The sequence below is a fragment of the Gymnoscopelus braueri genome, assembly GCF_963280865.1.
Source record: "Gymnoscopelus braueri genome assembly, chromosome: 14".
Classification (NCBI taxonomy): domain Eukaryota; kingdom Metazoa; phylum Chordata; class Actinopteri; order Myctophiformes; family Myctophidae; genus Gymnoscopelus; species Gymnoscopelus braueri.
The window spans coordinates 47,533,977-47,551,150 of NC_137619.1; the positions used below are offsets into that span (position 1 = coordinate 47,533,977).

The following is a 17,174-nucleotide window of genomic DNA, read 5'->3' on the forward strand; positions in this document are numbered from 1 at the left end:
TGCTATGTGGATCTGTTTGCTAAAATGTACATGGATAATTGGAAGATTATTATTTTTTTAACGGAAACTGATGTCTTTGACAAAGGCAGAGAGACCCTTGACTTATACAGTGTGTTGTTTCTGTTGTGTCTGACTCCCTGTTCTGTGTACAGAAGCTACCACAGAGATCCACCAGCATTTAGGCCCAGCCAGAGAAAGGCTGGCCCTGCATGTTCTCAGAGATCAGGGCATGGTACCAGAACATGTGGAAACTAGGACCCTGACCAGCTCATACCAGCCAACAGTGTCCCAGGTTAACAACACACTGGAGTTAAACTGCATTACTTATTTTTTAGTGGCAGAAAAGTAACCCTACACATGCATGTTCACCTGTATATATGCAGGTTAGATATGGATATAGGTACTGTTGGTAGATAGATAGACAGACAGACATACTTTATTGATGATAATGGCTTGTGTCACATACGTATGTAAGTAGGGCAGAATCCAGATGTGGGTGGACGTCTTCCCAAAGAGCAGGGGCTCACTAGGACCTGCGGTTGTCATCACCCCACGAAAAGCCAAGAAGTAGGATTCCAATGACACAATCAAAGTTAAAACAGAAATGGTTCTGTGACGTGTCGAGGATTAAACATGATTGCATGTTTGAAACAGGTACAGCTTGCGGGCCATCGTGTGGAACACCACCGATGTCATACTTGATGACATAAGCATAACCGGAGAAGAAATGAGTGACATCTATGTGAAAGGGTACTTTGTGACTTGTGTGACTTTTTACACAAATTCTGTTCATACACCTTTTTCAATTTCATACACAGTCACACTGAATAAAAGATGGCTGTGCTGTGTTTACCAGATGGATGGATGGCAAGGAAGATGACAAGCAGAAGACGGATGTTCACTACAGGTCCATGGACGGTGATGGAAATTTCAACTGGAGATTCGTCTTTGAGTTTGACTACCTGCCTGCTGAACAGCTCTGTCTTTTCTCACAGAAAGTAAGTATGATCATATAACAGGAGCTCAGTGCTGAGTGAAGATTTTAAAGGACAATACCAGCGGTCTCAGTCCATTGACTACAACTCATAGTATACTTGACATTAATGCCTACCTCTTTCCAAAGCCTTATGCTTTGGAAAAACATAGGTATTTATGTCATTTGGTAGTTTTTTGTGGAAACCATTGGTTTCCATTAATTTCAGTACGATATGACATCAACTTGCAGAGAGATAGTTAATCAAATACACATTTTCGGTTTTGGACATAGTTATGTTATGTGCTCTGTGAATTAACAACTACTGTACGTATTATCTGGAGAAAATGTGAACTTTTTTTTACAGGAACACTTTTGGAATATGGATAAAACTGAATCCAGGAAACCTCCTAAGTTGATCATCCAGATATGGGACAATGACAAATTCTCCCGGGATGACTACTTAGGTAAGGTTCATCATCAAAACTATAAAGTGGACAAAGGGGATACCATAACTATTGTATCTGAGTAGTGAGTACATGATGTTTCATATAAAATGTGACATCTGACGAAGGCCACAGAGGCCGAAACGTTGTGTTTTTATACCGCTGCATAAATACATATTTTTTTGGGAGCATTAAGACGGTGTGCGGACCTTCTCCCTCTCTACAATGTTATTTATTCTGATCTAGCACCCGTCGAAATAGCGAACTTATGGATGTCTTGACCGCTTTTAATATAAGATACACCGCTTTTAATATAAAATATGAAACATCTGCCCATATATATATACAGGAGCAGTTGAGCTGGACCTTCTCCATCTCATTCCTCCTGCCAAAAGCCCAAAGAAGTGCAGCCTGAAGATGTTACCAGAAATGGCATCAAGCTCAGCTGTCAGCAAAGTACCACAGTCCAACTCTCTGTTCTCCCAGAAGTCTGTACGAGGCTGGTGGCCGTGCGTGATCCAGCAGGATGGGAAACCTGTGCTTGGTGTACGTTTAAATCCACTATAGTCCGGGCGTGCATTGCTAATGTAACACTCCCCTGCCACAGCTTCTATAACATTTAAGAACATAACATACACACAGGCGCATACACTTTGCTTATTAAGATTGCACACACATATGCACTCATAAATGTACATACATATTGTACACGTAAATGCATAATATACATATACACAGTATGCATATACATACAGTATATGGTTATAATGTTTAGACGTAGGGTTTTACTTCTAAATTGTACATAACACTTTCAATGATTAATGTACTATGCTTTACCTTCACTTACTATTGCTGATATTAGGTCGACATACACATTTTAATTAACTCATACAGGACACAGGATAAACAACTGAAATTGGAAGGGATTTTTTTTCTTTTTCTCTTTTGGAACTGTGACACTATATTTTAAGCTGATAAATTATCTTTGTGGGGTTCTCTCTCTTGATTGGATGAAATTGGTATGCCACATGAAAATGTATTTTCTGTTGACTAAAGAGATGGGTAGACCCCTGTTACTGAACAAACAAAACGTCACTTACAGCTCTTTTACTGTCTTCATTTAGTTTCTGTACAGGATGTGACAGTGTTTGTGTTTCACAGGGAAAAGTGGAGATGACCTTGGAAATAGTGGAGGAGAAGGAGTTGGAAGAAAGGCCTGCTGGAAAAGGCAGAGATGAGCCCAACATGAACCCCAGATTGGACCCTCCCAAGTAAGACTATTAACGCATTAAACCAGTTACAATTAACCACATGAACCCTGGCATCCCTATTCTGGGGGCAAACGTCCGGTGAAAATAGCCGATTCTTGTGAATCTGCTATTTTCGGCCAAGATATTTAGTGTAGAGCGAAAATGGTGTAGGGGCCGGTCAACTACGTAAGTATAATGGTTTGTGCTTAATTATATTGTTTTTTAAATGGATCTAATTCAAGTGGATGGCAGAGTCCACACCACAAGTGAAACAGCGACAGTGGTTAACAATATCATTATATTTATAGTTATAATTATAGTTATACAGTAGTTATGGTGGTTGGTGTGGGCGACCCTTAAGGCAATGAAGTCATTAAAGCATGTATAAATTGTACTTAAGTAAATGTACTTAGTTACTTTCCACCACTGAAAGTAACTAGTTATTTTTTCCCAGATAGGTAACGCAATATAGTTACTGACATTTTAGTTACTCATTACTTTATGTGAAAAGAGCCAACAACTTCAGAGGTTCATGATCCGACTTGTTCTACTCTCACACTAGCCGTCTGCCTGTCACTTCACCCTCCCTGGCTCCCCTCGCTGCACAGCTGCGGGCAGCGGGGCCACTCGTTCGGTGTTCAAACTGTTGTTAAGAGGGGACGATATTAGTAATTGTTTACAATGGTACGTCAACAATTTCTCTCCACTTTTTTTCTGTTCACCAGACGCTCTGAAGCGTCATTCTTCTGGTTCACGAGTCCTTACAAGACCATGAGATTCGTAATCTGGAGAAGATTCAAGTGGATTATCCTCAAGTGGATTATCCTCCTGCTGGTTCTCTTGTTCCTTGGGATCATGTTCTACTCTCTTCCTGTAAGATCATTTATATATCATTATATATTTATATTATATTATATTATATATATATATATATATATATATATATATATATATATATATATATATATATATGTATATGTATATGTATATGTTACAGGGAAATTGGCATTCCAGGGAAATTGGAATAGAGGGCGTGCCTCCTCTGCCTCAAGCTCTGCTGAGTCGGCGCGCCTCCGTCATGGACAATAACTATTATCACGTGTGCGTGTGAACGCGTGTTCAGTGTTCCCCTAGCGTAGCTTCCTGGTTGCTATGTGGGGGGGAACAACAAAAGCCAGGTCGGCCTCGCATCAAAGCCCCGCCTCGCGCCTCCTCCTCCTCCTCGCGCCGCCTCGTATCAAAGCCCCGCTTCGCGCCTCCTCCTCCTCCTCCTCCTCGCGCCGCCTCGTATCAAAAACCCTGTCTCGAAAAGCCCCGCCTCGCGCCGAAGCCCCGCGCCTAAAAGCGAGCGCTCCTCTTTCAATTTCCCTGGAATGCCAATTTCACTGTATATATATATATATTATACATTCTGTGACACATGTTTGAATTTACGCCATTATGCAATGTAATCAGAATTAGCCTCTGTAAATCATGTTTTTTCTGTTCAGACATTTCACATCATCACTCTCACAAATGTGTGTTTTTTGTGCACTCAAACGAAGGCTGTGAAATAAAGGCTGTCCCCTCATAGTCCAATAATCCATTAATCTGTCGTGTTGGTCTTAGTCGACGATCAAATCAACAAATCGATTCGTCTACAAATTCCCATGACTATAAGTCAACTACTAAAGAATCTATTTGGGCACGGACAGCCCCCTACAGTGTGAAATAATTTTGTAAAATTAATTCTTTGATCCCCAGAACTACATCTCAATGAAGATTGTGAAACCATATTCATGAAGAGCAGAACAGAGAAGGTGTTTTTTTCCTGTGGGATCATGAGTCTTCATTAGACTCCCACTGTCTCCCGTGGAAATATGCAACAATGTTTTCTCAGCCTCCAGTGTTCATTGGCTGGTATTTTCTCTCAGATAATCATTGCTGTCTTATGTATTTTTTGCACTTTTTGCATAACTTACACTTGCTTTCTTGCTTTTGAACAAGGTCAATAATTATCATGACATGATCATTTTAATAAAGATTTTAATTCTGTATTTGTTTCTTTTGTTGTATTATTTTACACCAGGCGTGCATGTGTTTTTAGTCGATGAGAATGCCGTAGTTTGCAGAGATATCTATTGTAACAGTAGTCGTGGTTGTTATTTTTGGCTGCGTACGTCATCTGATTCTGACTGAAACGTTTCTCAGACACTTGATATCCTGTAACACACCTGTCCTGAGGCTCACCTTCACCCTGAAGTGGGACAAGAATGGCATGTTGCCTTCATCAAAGGCCATTAGAGACAGTTCTTCTTCACGTCAGCTTGAGGAAGCTCAACATCTCACAGCCCATCCTGGTCAACTTCTGCTCAGTCGCCATCTAGAGTGGTGGTGCTCAAAGTGGGGTCCTTGAGGGGGTTCCAGGAAGTCCCCAGCTAAATGAATTAATATAGCATCAAAACCAGTTTAACAACTTTATCGGCTATTTGAAAATAGACGATCTACAAGCTCACAATGCTCAGTGGTGGACAGTAACGTAGTACATTTACACGAAAAGAACACCCATGGCCTTATCTGAAGTCCACGTTGTGTAAAACGCACACAGACATAAAAAAATCCATACATTTTCAAATGCTTACTGTGTTTACCGTAGACAAACTACATCTCTGCTTACAGGTTCTATGAATGCATTGTGAATATATTACAGCAATGCATTGATATATAAAAAAATAATTTACTTTAACTTTTACTTGTACTAAAGTATTTTTTTTAAAAGCATGTACTTTTGAATACTTATGTATATTTAAATGTAATTACTTTTGTACTTTTACCCGAGTAACATGTTGACTGGTCTACTTTTACTTGTAGTGGAGTAAATTTTACCATTTGTATCTGTACTTTTACTCAAGTAACTGGGGGTTGAGTACTTCGTCCACCACAATGCATAGCGATGTGATACATTGTGAACTTGTAGATCTGCTAAGGTCAACATGTCGCGATGAGCCTATGACATGCACAAAATAATTGAAAGTGGTTAATTTCACTAGAATTTCACCAGCTATCAGTAAATCAGGTCATCCAATGAGACACACCTCATATATATATATATATATATATATATATATATATAGCCTACACACACACACTTTAAGGCCTTGTACACCATTTTTGGGAAGGCAGGTGCTCAACTGTAAAAATGCCTTTATTATTATCTCTCAATACAGATTATTCAATACATACATAAAACAAATGACCAAATAGGTTCCCAGGCTGGCGTTGAATGACAGCAGTAGTTAGGTGTGCTGAACATATATAAGAACTGAAGTAATAGCATGTGTGTCTACTCTGATATGATTGTTTTCATTTATTTAAAACACTTACTATAACAGGAAACTTCTTATGGTTTTGGTGAAGATGTTTTCTCAAATTGGTTGGGCTGCCCTAGATAACAGCAATTTAAATTAATAACTGAACTGATGATATTCACCTTTGAATAGTAGACCTTCAGAGCCACGACCACATCAAATCTCTTGAACAATAGTACCACCATGTGTTCATTTTAAGAATGACAATCTTACAAAGTTGTTTACTTGCTTTGATAAATGTACAGACAAAGCAAACACTAACGTTTAAGACTAAAACATGTGTTTGAATCAGTTTCTTAGGTCATGATCAGCACAATTCAATATCACAAAACACATAAATGTCAGTTTAGGTATAAGCCAGCTCCCCCTGCCTGCACACACAACAAACTACAACAGCCAAAGACAAACACTGAACTTGCCTACTAGCAGTCACTTGGTGTTGGATAATCCAGTTGTTCTCAAACTTTTCATGTCAAGGAAACCCCATAACTCTGACAGTATACAAATGGAACCAAAAAGACTTTTGGGCCCATTTGGTTCCATTTGTATACTTTCAGAGTTACATACCTGTAAGGGTCCATTTAGAACCCCCTCAAAGAAACCTGAGGGTCCCTGGACCCCACTTTGAGAACCCCTGGGATAATCCACCAAACTGGGAACAGTATGGTGAATGGCTGGGTGATGTGGACAAAATCAAATATCACAATATTCTTTGACCAAATACCTCCATATCGACATTGTGATACTATTGTATTGTGACAATACACATTTTCTTTTTAATTTGTCAAAAATCAAAAATACCTCAAATAGCTACAAAAATAAATATAGTTATGCAATATCTAAAACCCCAGATATCTAGTTTCATGCAGTATCACAATAACAATATATCGATATATTGTCCAGCGATAGTATGGGAACAACTTAACAAGTGTACCCAGCTGGGTCTTGGCCTACATTGAAGAGTTTTGAGGTTTCAGGGCATAAAAGCAGTTTTATGCAGTAGAACTGAACACCTTAGGAACACCTTGGTATAGTGGCATCATCTGTCCCCCACACCCAGCCCTCCTTTTGCTGTAAATATACCTTTTGATGCTACTTGAGCTTTTACCGATATATATTGTACTGTATCTGTATGCATTGTATGTCTTGACTGATGAATTGAGTACAATGGACCACAATGGAAACAAGCTCCTGGGGCTTTTTGTGTTATCCTTTTAACTTCTTTAGCTGTACTACAAATACTGTTGACAAACGTGTTAATAAAGTATCCAATCAATCAAGTGTGGCATGTGGGTGACTTTTCATTCAGGTGCAGTGAGTGTACCAAGAAGCACAACTTCTCTTTACAGTCATATTTCAGTTCTATTATAAATGACGTGATTGTTAAATGCTGATTTATTCTATTGCTGAACTTATTGTAGGGCAAAATCATGTCTAAAATAAAATGTTGGTCCCTCATTGTAGGCTATCTGGATGCATGTATTGACCAGATCTGTAGAGGGCGCAGTGGAGTAAATACAATAATTTCCATCTGGTGGACATATTTTATTTTCTGCCCAAAAAGTGTATTATATAGAGAAGCTGGGGTCCTGAGACGTTTCCCACCCTGGAGAATAGACTTTCAATAAGACAAAACAGCCTATGTTTCAGTGAGTAGCAAAATAGATGTTTTTTATTTTATTTTTTACTAAAGTTGGAGACCTAGTAGTGGACCTAGTAGTGGAATATTCGGTCTATGAGAATAGCAGCACGCCTGGCAGGGATTTATCATGGATTGATATACTTTTTTTAGAAGTTTGCAGAAAAAAGCGCATGAAAGTACAGTTCAAATACAAGGTCAACTAAATAGGATTACAAAGCCCAAGTAAGCACATTGGCTTGTTTCAATTAGGGTCATTTTGTACTCAATTCATAGTGAGGGCGTCAGAGAGAACTCACTAACGCTCTGGACCAGGGCTAGGGTGTCCATTTGAATAAAAAATATATTTTCTTTTCTTTTCCTGAAAATATTTGGGGAAGACAACAGCAACAACAACAACAACTAAAACCTTGTGGAACAGGTTAAAAAACGAAACGGGTCCCATAAAAACAGGTCCGCGACTCAAAATGGGTCGCGACCCCACGTTTGGCCAGCACTAAATAGAAGGGAGGAAAAAAAAGGAAAAAGCCTTGTTCCAAAAAGAGGCGGGGCTTAAATTCCAATGTGGGATGAGTCTCCTCCCACTACGTCACTTCGGGAGAGGCTGCCGAACAACACTGTCAGCGGACGTCCTCTCGGGTAAATATCTCTACAAAATACAGCTCATAGAAACTATTAGGCTATTATTTAACTATTATTTACAACAGGCGTGGTTGAATAGCCGAGCCAAATGTGTGTGTTTCGATATTAAAAAGGCAACGCGCTCGCAAAACAAGCCACATGAAAAACTTCCACAAAAAAGAAAAACGATGCTCATAACGACCGCTACGCAAAAGTTTCTCGCCAAGAAGGCCTCGTTATGTGTTGGTCTGGTTGCAACAGGTCCGCGACCTAGTACAACTACACATATAACTACCATATACGTATTGTTATCGCTTATTATTCACAACATGGATGCAGTTGACTTGACTTTGAGGTAAACCTTAACCTGCAGACAGTGCATTGTGTGTTGAAACATACAGGAGGACAGACAGCGGTGGTGGAAAAAAGCACTCGCATTCCTTGCTTGAGTAAAAGTATCAATACTGCAATGTAGAAGAAATACTCTGTTACAAGTAAAATTCTGGGTAATCAAAATGTACTTGATTAAAAGTACAGAAGTATTGGCGTCAGAATAGACTTAAATAAGTACCCAAAGTAAAAGTACTCATTATGCAGAATGTCCCGTTTCACAAGTTATTATTATGTCTAGAATGTATTTAAAATATTTTGAAAATAGCAGATCTACAAGCTCACAACGCGTCATGAGCTTGTATCGGCTATTTTCAAATGGCTGAAATGTGTGTGTGTGTGTGTGTATATATAGGGCTGAAGTGGGTAGTATGTTTTAATAATAATAAAAAAAAGTAAATGGTATCTAAAGTTTTCAAATAAATGTAGTGAAGTAAAAATATAATAGTTGCCTCTGAGATGTAGTGGAAGTAAAAGTATAGAAAATAAGAAGTTCTCCAGTGAAGTAAAATTACCCGAAAATTGTACTTCAGCACAATACTTGAGTAAATATACTTAGTTACTGTATACGGCTGTTTGAACCATACAGGAGGACAGACAGACAGGAGGACAGCGGACTGGGAGAAAGTCTCTTGGATACGGGGGCTCTGCTCTGGGATTACTAGTTGACCGCATTCCTACGTACCGCTGCTTCTTCCGTCGAAACTGAGCCAGGCAGGCGGGGATTCGAACCTATCGTTCTCGGCTGTAAGAGGAGAACTAAATGCGGTACGACGCCAAAATGATGCCGGTGAGTTCTCGCCTCTACTCTATACTAAAAAGCCCCATTTTATGATCCGTGTGGTGCGATGGTGATGCTTATTGTTGCCAAAAAAAAATGTTGGTTGGTTGGTTGTACTTTTTGGCAAGTGACACCCTCCTCGCGAGATGGATACATTGTATACATTGAACGTAGCTGCATGGATATTATGTTACAAGCCGGGTGTAGCCAGTCTACCTACCTGGGCATTTAAATTGACGTGACATGTTGGTTGATACAGTTGCTACCTATCGACATTGCAGAATAAGTTTCTGTTGTGAAGTTTCTCTTGTGTGTGTGTGTGTGTGAGAGTATTTTAAAGCAGTGGTTTTCAACCTTTTTTATGCCATGGACCCCTAAATTGATATACATTTGGCTGCGGACCCCCATCTTAAAATGTTCTGTGCCAGGGAACCCCAGAAGCAAAGATTTGAGTTTTTTTTTTAATGTTCGATTAAAAATATATATATATTCAAAGATATGCACACATTTTCAAGATTTTAGCTTGTATATCTGCTATCTTTGAATAGCCAAAGCTAAGTGGTTAAAATGATTTTGACGCTATGTTAACCAATTTAGCTGGGGACCCCCTGGTACCCCCCAAGGACCACTGGTGGTCCCCGGACCACTGGTTGAGAACCACTGATGTAAAGCACAGTTAACCTTAACCTAGTCTCCCTACAGTCAGATCCCAACTCCACACTTAACCTACATATAGCACATGATGTAGGTTAACATGTACAATGGCTAGCCTACTATGTAGGGAGGTTAACCTACATAGTAACAAAACCTACATACAACTTCGTTAAAGCCAGGTGTGATTCCTGTATTTTCTTCAGTGATATATCCTGTATACAGAAACTACTTAACTTGGGGCATTTCACCTACATGTGTGAAATGTGAAGAGAGCTGCTACCGCCAGCTACCCCATTTAATTCAGTCACCCCAAATGTGCGTTTGCTGATTTTTAATGCGCACACATTTAGCGCGCCCAGAGCACCCACCAAGCTAGTCGCCAGATCTGGCAAGTAGTACTAACTACACTAAAGCCTTGTGTTTTTGGAAATGTGCCCATGTCATCACCATAGCCTCTGTTGCTTTTGCTGCAGTGCAAGTGGGCTCTCCATCTCTCAGCACTTGTTTGGCGTATATACAGTGAGTGCAGGGAGTTTTCTGGGGGGTGTATATGTGAGTTTTAACCACCCTCTAGACCAGTGGTTCTCAACCTTTTCAGGCCGAGACCCCCAAAAGAATCGCATGTGAACTGGGGACACCCCGCCGTGACAAGCATGTGGAATTGTAGGAGTTGAGGCATTAGTACACACAGATAAATAATGTGAAAATAGCTACATGCTCATAACGCCTCACCAACATGTAGATTGGCTATTTATTTATTTTTTGCCTATTTCTTATATTATTTCACAATTTGGCCAAAGTTTGACAATTGTTTTATAGTATAGTTTCTTGATTTAATCTGACGCAGTAATGGTCTTATTTTTCTTTCTCGTTTCATTTTAGAGGTATTAAAAAGTCCTTAAATTGTAACTTTAGAAATGTGCATATACCCTGTATACACTTATACTGTAAGTTGGTTTGTTTACTGTTCAGCGAGAAAACAATGTTGCGCATAAAGCTAAACACCTGGGGACCCCCCAAAATCATTTGGAGACCCCCGTGGGGGTCCCTACCAACAGGTTGGGAACCACTGCTCTAGACATTAGAGAATCGGACTTAAGTTGAGTTACAATGAACTGTACTTTGACTGTTTTCCCCCCGTCTACACCAACATCTCTTTGGCTTGTAGATCTGCTATTTTTGATGAATGTTCCCCCCAGAATAGACATGCTGCGATTCAAGTGGTTAAGAGAAATCTTAGTCAGTATTCAGTACATTGTCGTTGTGATGGGTGGATGCATGGTTTTGAAAAAATGCTTTGTCTTTTCCTACTCGTGGTTTTAGCCTGCTGATGGTGGTGGATCAAAGGTCATGCATGTCAGGGAAGAGTAGCTATAAAAAAAACAGCGTGGCTTACATGAGGCTAGGATTGATTTACCTGAGGGACATGTCCATTTGAAGGACCTTTCGTTCACACAGGGGAGAGAACAGTACGTTTCTACGGGTTTGAAACCAACAATGGTTGCTTTTGTTTGCTTGGTGAAATAGAACATTGTAAGGAAATATGGTAATACATAATCTACGTACCAATATTAACAATATATTACATTTGTAAGCTACAACATAGCAAAAAATATATCGAAACCGATACTTAGAACCAATAACCAACTTATAACCGAATAATGGAGAAGCAAGTTTATTTTTCTTGTATGTCAACAAATCGACACAAAATAATTGTAATAGATCTTTTATAATTGGCTAAATTGATGATTTAGCTTGATTGACCACAAAACCCTGTATTACACTTTGTTGTACATTGGTGACGTACAACAATAGCAAAAATAGTCGATTTTACAAGCTCACAACACGTTGCATCACAGCACGTTGTGAGCTTGTAGACCGGCTATTTTCACAAAAAAAATTTTAATTTTTTTTTTATCGTAATCGTGTCAAAAGTTAAAAATAATCCTGATATTGATTTGAAGTCATAACGCCCGGCCCTACTGCTGCAACTTGGCCCGGGCCTTGACGATTAATGTCATTGGATTAACGATTTAATTGTGTTTTTTGTATTGAACATTGGAACATAAAAATTACATTTCTGTTTAGCTTTTAGGCTTTGTAAACAAACAAAATCACAGGGCAGATATGATAAATAACTTAAATATACTAAGAACTGACTGTGACTGACTGTCTATAATACTGATTTAATAATGGTTGTATACTTCAACTTGTGGAAATGGCAGATCTACAAGCTCACAACGCGTCGCATCGTGATGCGCTGTGAGCTTGTAGATTTGCTGTTTCCACTATAATCCTTTGTATATGTTTGAACATTTTTCAACATGGAAACGATTATGGAAAAATAATTGCGATTATCTCAAATGATTGCCTTAGGTAATTATGTAATAATTGTGACAGGCCTAACTGCAGCACGTCAGTATTTTGTGCACAAGTAGTGTCTCTGTGTGTGTGTGTGTGTGTGTGTGTGTGTGTGTGTGTGTGTGTGTGTGTGTGTGTGTGTGTGTGTGTGTGTGTGTGTGTGTGTGTGTGTGTGTGTGTGTGTGTGTGTGTGTGTGTGTGTGTGTGTGTGTGTGTGTGTGTGTGTGTGTGTGTGTGTGTGTGTGTGTGTGTGTGTGTGTGTGTGTGTGTGTGTGTGTGTATGTGCTCAATCAGACCTCCCCTTCCAGTAAGACTTGTGGGGGATCAGTGTGCATTCATCATCTTGTCAGTGGAGACAGATTGGTGTTGGGACACCGTCTGCTTCAACCTAGGTCAGCCGGTCTTACACACAAGTCATTTGTCAACGCCCAGCAAGCTACATTTTCATGGACAATATCAATATAAATTGATTGAAATACAGTGCCATGTTTTCCCCATAAGAACACTTCATAATGTCACACGAGACCTTGACTGCTGCCCCCCACCCTCAGAGGTGTGTGTGCGCCCGCGTGCGGATTACTAGACTTGTGAGGGCCAAATGTCTCCACAAGTATAGCAGAATTTGAGGAATAGACATTCCTAAAATTTTCCTGGTCCTCACAAGAGAAATGGTTGGTTTTTGGTTATAAAACATTTTTTGGAGTTAGGTGTACAATTAGGAAAAGATTCAGTTTGGGTTTATGATTGGAGTTATGTCTGATTTTATAGTAAGTCGTGTTGTGGTGGTGTCACACACCGAAAATAGCAGATCTACAAGTTCACAACGCATCGCGCTGCCACGTGTTGTTAGCTTGTAGGTCGGCTATTACCGTAGTATAGTAATACAAATGTGTGTGGTTTCTGTATGGGGTGTAGAATGGTTGTTTAACCCATTAAGACTGGGACTGCATCGGTGCCATTTTTAGATTTCTTTTGCTATTCAAAAATATCAGATGCCGCGCCACGATCTTGTAGATCTGCTATTTTAGAACAATCTTGAAAATGTGTGCAAATCTTTGAATATATTTTTTAAAGCGAACATTTGTAACTCAAATCTTTGCTTCTGGTGGTCACTGGAACAAAATATTTTGAGATGGTGGTCCGCGGCCAAATGCATATAATTTTGGGGGTCCTTGACATGAAAAAGATTGAGCACCACTGATATTATAGACACATGTCAAAGGCCCCCTAAATGATATGTATTTGGCCGCGGACCCCCATCTCAAAATATGTTGTTCCAGGGACCCCCCCCCCAGAAGCAAAGATTTGAGTTAAAAATGTTCGCTTTAAAAAATATATATATATATTCAGAATCAAAGATTTGTACAAATGTTCCACGATTTTTCAAAAAATAGCCAAAGAAATCTTAAAATGACACGGATGCGTTCCCGGATTGAATCATGGTTGTTTAAGCCTGAGCTATGGGCCAGATCAGCAGAAAAAGGCTCTCCATATAGCCATGTTTTGACTATGAGGTAATTGTCAGAGCCTGTACAATATCCCCTGGTCCTGCTGGGTACAGGCCACAGACTCAACGGACAGTCAGAATAGAATGTAGCAGCGTGGTAATCGCTGGCTGGGATGGTAAAGAGAGGGGGGGCACTGTTTTTGGAACACAATGGCCTCCACAGCCAGCCAGGGAATCTTTACGACATGCAGTGGGAGTGGGAGGGCACCATTGTGTGCCTGCCTGCTCTGTGGCAGCCAGGCAGCACCCTGATAAGGGATGCTTTTCTCTTTATTGAACCTTTGCAGGGTTCCAACACTTCTACCTTAATTCACCCCTATCTCCAGCCAAGCCCAGCTTTTGTTCTTTCGACAGCGATTGATGGATGCCAATATGCCACCTTTTAGGCCTCCGTTCCGTGCTGGTTTATTGGCCCATATGTCTCTAACTAAAGCCATACACTTTGTCTACACGCTACCAATGTGTCGCATTGCGAGCGACGAGTTGTGAGCTTGTATATCTGCTATTTTCGCTACATAACAAAAATGTGTAACAATTTCCGCCTATAAAGACATGCCCAAAATAGGGGGTAAGCCAGATCGAAAATGGTTTTCATGTGCCATACATTATTACTCTTGACTCACTTTACTGAAAAGTAACATAATGTACACAGATTGTCTCCATTGCTTTGCCATAAAATGAGGGGGGAATGTTCCCAAAAATATCTTTCCTCATTCTTCTCTACATAGTACATACCAGCAACTGATTGGTGTGTGTGTGTGTGTGTGTGTGTGTGTGTGGACCTTAGAAGCAGGTGAAAGTTTGTGCGCCTGCCTGCCTGGCCGGCGTGCACTTTTTGTGGCGTTGTTCACTTTGACCGCACAGGTCTTATGACTGTAAAATGTCAGGCTTAAGACCACAACAATCTATCTGTTATGATGGTGGGAAAATGAGGTAATGTTCTGGGTAGGCAGGCTTTAGTGTGTGTGTCAACAGAAACCCGAGCTGCTGGCTTCCTCTGTAGCCAGGCACAGGCTTTGTGTTTACTCTGTGGGAGGGAGGGTCTCTGTGGTTGTTACGTAAGCACACAGTCACATCAGGGATACTAGGCAAATGGACACACAACAAGGCCAGTGTTAGGAACTGCTGTCTGCTTTTAAGAAGAATGGATTATAAAAGTCACCCCATTACAGTGGTGGATGGAATAATAGACCCTTCATAACTCATAACTCATAGCTCCAGTACCATTTCCATAATGGCTAGGCTGTAATACCCGACCATATACTGGTCTCTTAAGTGCTGTACCGTAATAGAGTAATTGATGTAGCGCTGATAGTGATGATTTAGCACTTTGAGATTTGTTGCAATATAAATAGTAAATACAAATGTTTATAAGTCTCAGGACAGAGCTAACAGCTATTGTTATGGAAAATAAGTTCAGTTTCACTCACCGTTTTGCTCTTATCTTATGTCATACTCTAAATAAATGCTAAATACATGTCTTTTAAATGCATAATAATGTCAAAACCCCTCCCAAGCATGCATAGTCTGTGTGGTCCCTAGTAGTCCCATTACAGCAGTGTCACACAAACCTGTTTTCCCAACGAGAAAGACAATACACATCACAAGAGTCACCTGAGCAGGTATCAGTTTCCCTGCCTTAGAAAAGTGACTGTGACATCTGTGAGGAATCCAGGTGAAAACACGGAATCAGCTTTAACCACTTATCTAATTAGGCCAAGTTCACACACTAAACTACACAATTTGAGTGCCGAATGTCCACTCTGCGACATTAATTGGAGCTCGCTGAGCACAGCCCTCAGATCTGGGCTAAATCTGTGTTCCTTGCTCCTTGCTGTGTGTGAACTGTGAACCGATCAAAAGTTGACCGATCTGGGCTGTAAGGGCTACGTTTCAAGCAGTTAAAGCCGCTTGGTGCCAGAAAATTGTCTTTTTACGCAGTCAGGACATTGTGGCCATGCTGACCCAATGCTGAAATGTTAGTCTGCCAACAAGGTGCAGAGAGGCGAGGGTTGAGAACAATTGTACCAGGGTTGGTGGTCTGTGGGTCACTAGTTCTGTGGTTCTCAAACATTTTCATGTCAAGGACCCCCTAATGAATATGTCACTATATTTGCTTTGCCTTAAAATGTTGAAAGGGGGATGTTCAAAAATATTTATTCTCTATATACCAGCAACAAATCAAGATGTATTTGGCCACGGACCCCCATCTGAAAATGTTTAGTGCCAGGGAGTCCCATACAATATTTCGGTTGTTAAAATATAAAAAAAGTGTTGTGAGTGCTGTGATCGTTGTTGTTTAGATTGGCTATTTTCAAATGGCCGATGTACAAACTTTACGTTTTAAAGTGGTTCAACTGATTCTGATGCTACGTTGACACAATTTGCTGGGTACCCCCTAGAAGCCCCAATGCACTTGATAACGCTTCCAGGAAGTGTACCCCCCCCGCATCACTGATCTCTTTTCTTCTGCATAGAGTTACTCATTCAGTGGTAGTTGTTTGAGAAGGCCAATTACTGTCGGCTTATTTTCCCACAACTTTGACTGAGTGGCTCTTGCCTCCCTCCTCCTGGGAGAGTTGATTTGATAAAGCAACACGACCACACAGGCTCCAAACAACTGGGCTGATATTTTCCATACGTGTATTCATTCATTTACCTGCAGGATGTGGGTAGAGAAACTGTATGACATATTTATTGCTCTCTTTTAAATTTCGATATATTTTGAAATGCAAAATATATGAAATAATGCAGATGTTACCCTGAAAGACTTCATCCAGGTAGCAAGGCCTCCTTTGAATAAGGGCCGATCCGCCTCTTTTCTGCATAGTTTTGACACCCACCCATTCTCCTTATCTCTTCATGGGAAGTACAGAGCTAGAACTTTCTCATCATGTAGATAGGACTGAGCGATATAGACAAAATCTAATGTCACAATTTTTTTTACCAAATACCTCTATCGATATTGTGGGGATTACTACTGGTGCTTTCATAAAATAGTTACTCAATGAGATTTTTGATCACCAGTAATGCCTATGTAATAACTAAGTGGGTAAAGGCGAATAATAGAACAATGTGGAAGAATTATGGTAGAAGACTTAACAGTTACTAAGGTAAGTTCAGAAATAGATATTACAAAATTCCAGACGATAGTCTCATCATGTATCATGTCATGGATATAATATCAGTATATTGCACAGTCCTA

General features: G+C 40.1%; 2 protein-coding genes across 6 annotated transcripts in view; both read left to right on the top strand.

Annotated features, from left to right (window-relative positions):
• The window catches only part of LOC308100673 (myoferlin-like), a 60,920-nt gene extending 56,240 nt beyond the window's left edge, over window positions 1-4,680 (top strand). The window contains exons 45-53 of the mRNA XM_080449739.1: window positions 153-292; window positions 479-567; window positions 655-750; window positions 857-998; window positions 1,341-1,440; window positions 1,769-1,965; window positions 2,581-2,690; window positions 3,395-3,542; window positions 4,413-4,680. Of these exons, the coding sequence (XP_080305865.1) occupies window positions 153-292; window positions 479-567; window positions 655-750; window positions 857-998; window positions 1,341-1,440; window positions 1,769-1,965; window positions 2,581-2,690; window positions 3,395-3,542; window positions 4,413-4,451 (1,061 nt within the window). The 3' untranslated portion in view covers window positions 4,452-4,680. The remainder of the gene's footprint in view (window positions 1-152; window positions 293-478; window positions 568-654; window positions 751-856; window positions 999-1,340; window positions 1,441-1,768; window positions 1,966-2,580; window positions 2,691-3,394; window positions 3,543-4,412) is intronic.
• A 3,597-nt stretch (window positions 4,681-8,277) lies between these two features.
• The window catches only part of LOC308100913 (apoptosis-stimulating of p53 protein 2-like), a 60,398-nt gene continuing 51,501 nt past the window's right edge, over window positions 8,278-17,174 (top strand). For 4 of the 5 annotated variants that reach the window (XM_080450096.1, XM_080450097.1, XM_080450098.1 and 1 more), the window contains exon 1: window positions 9,325-9,456. In XM_080450096.1, the coding sequence (XP_080306222.1) occupies window positions 9,430-9,456 (27 nt within the window). In that variant the 5' untranslated portion in view covers window positions 9,325-9,429. Of the gene's footprint in view, window positions 8,295-9,271; window positions 9,457-17,174 lie in introns of those variants that run through there. The other variant, XM_080450095.1, reaches the window with a different exon arrangement.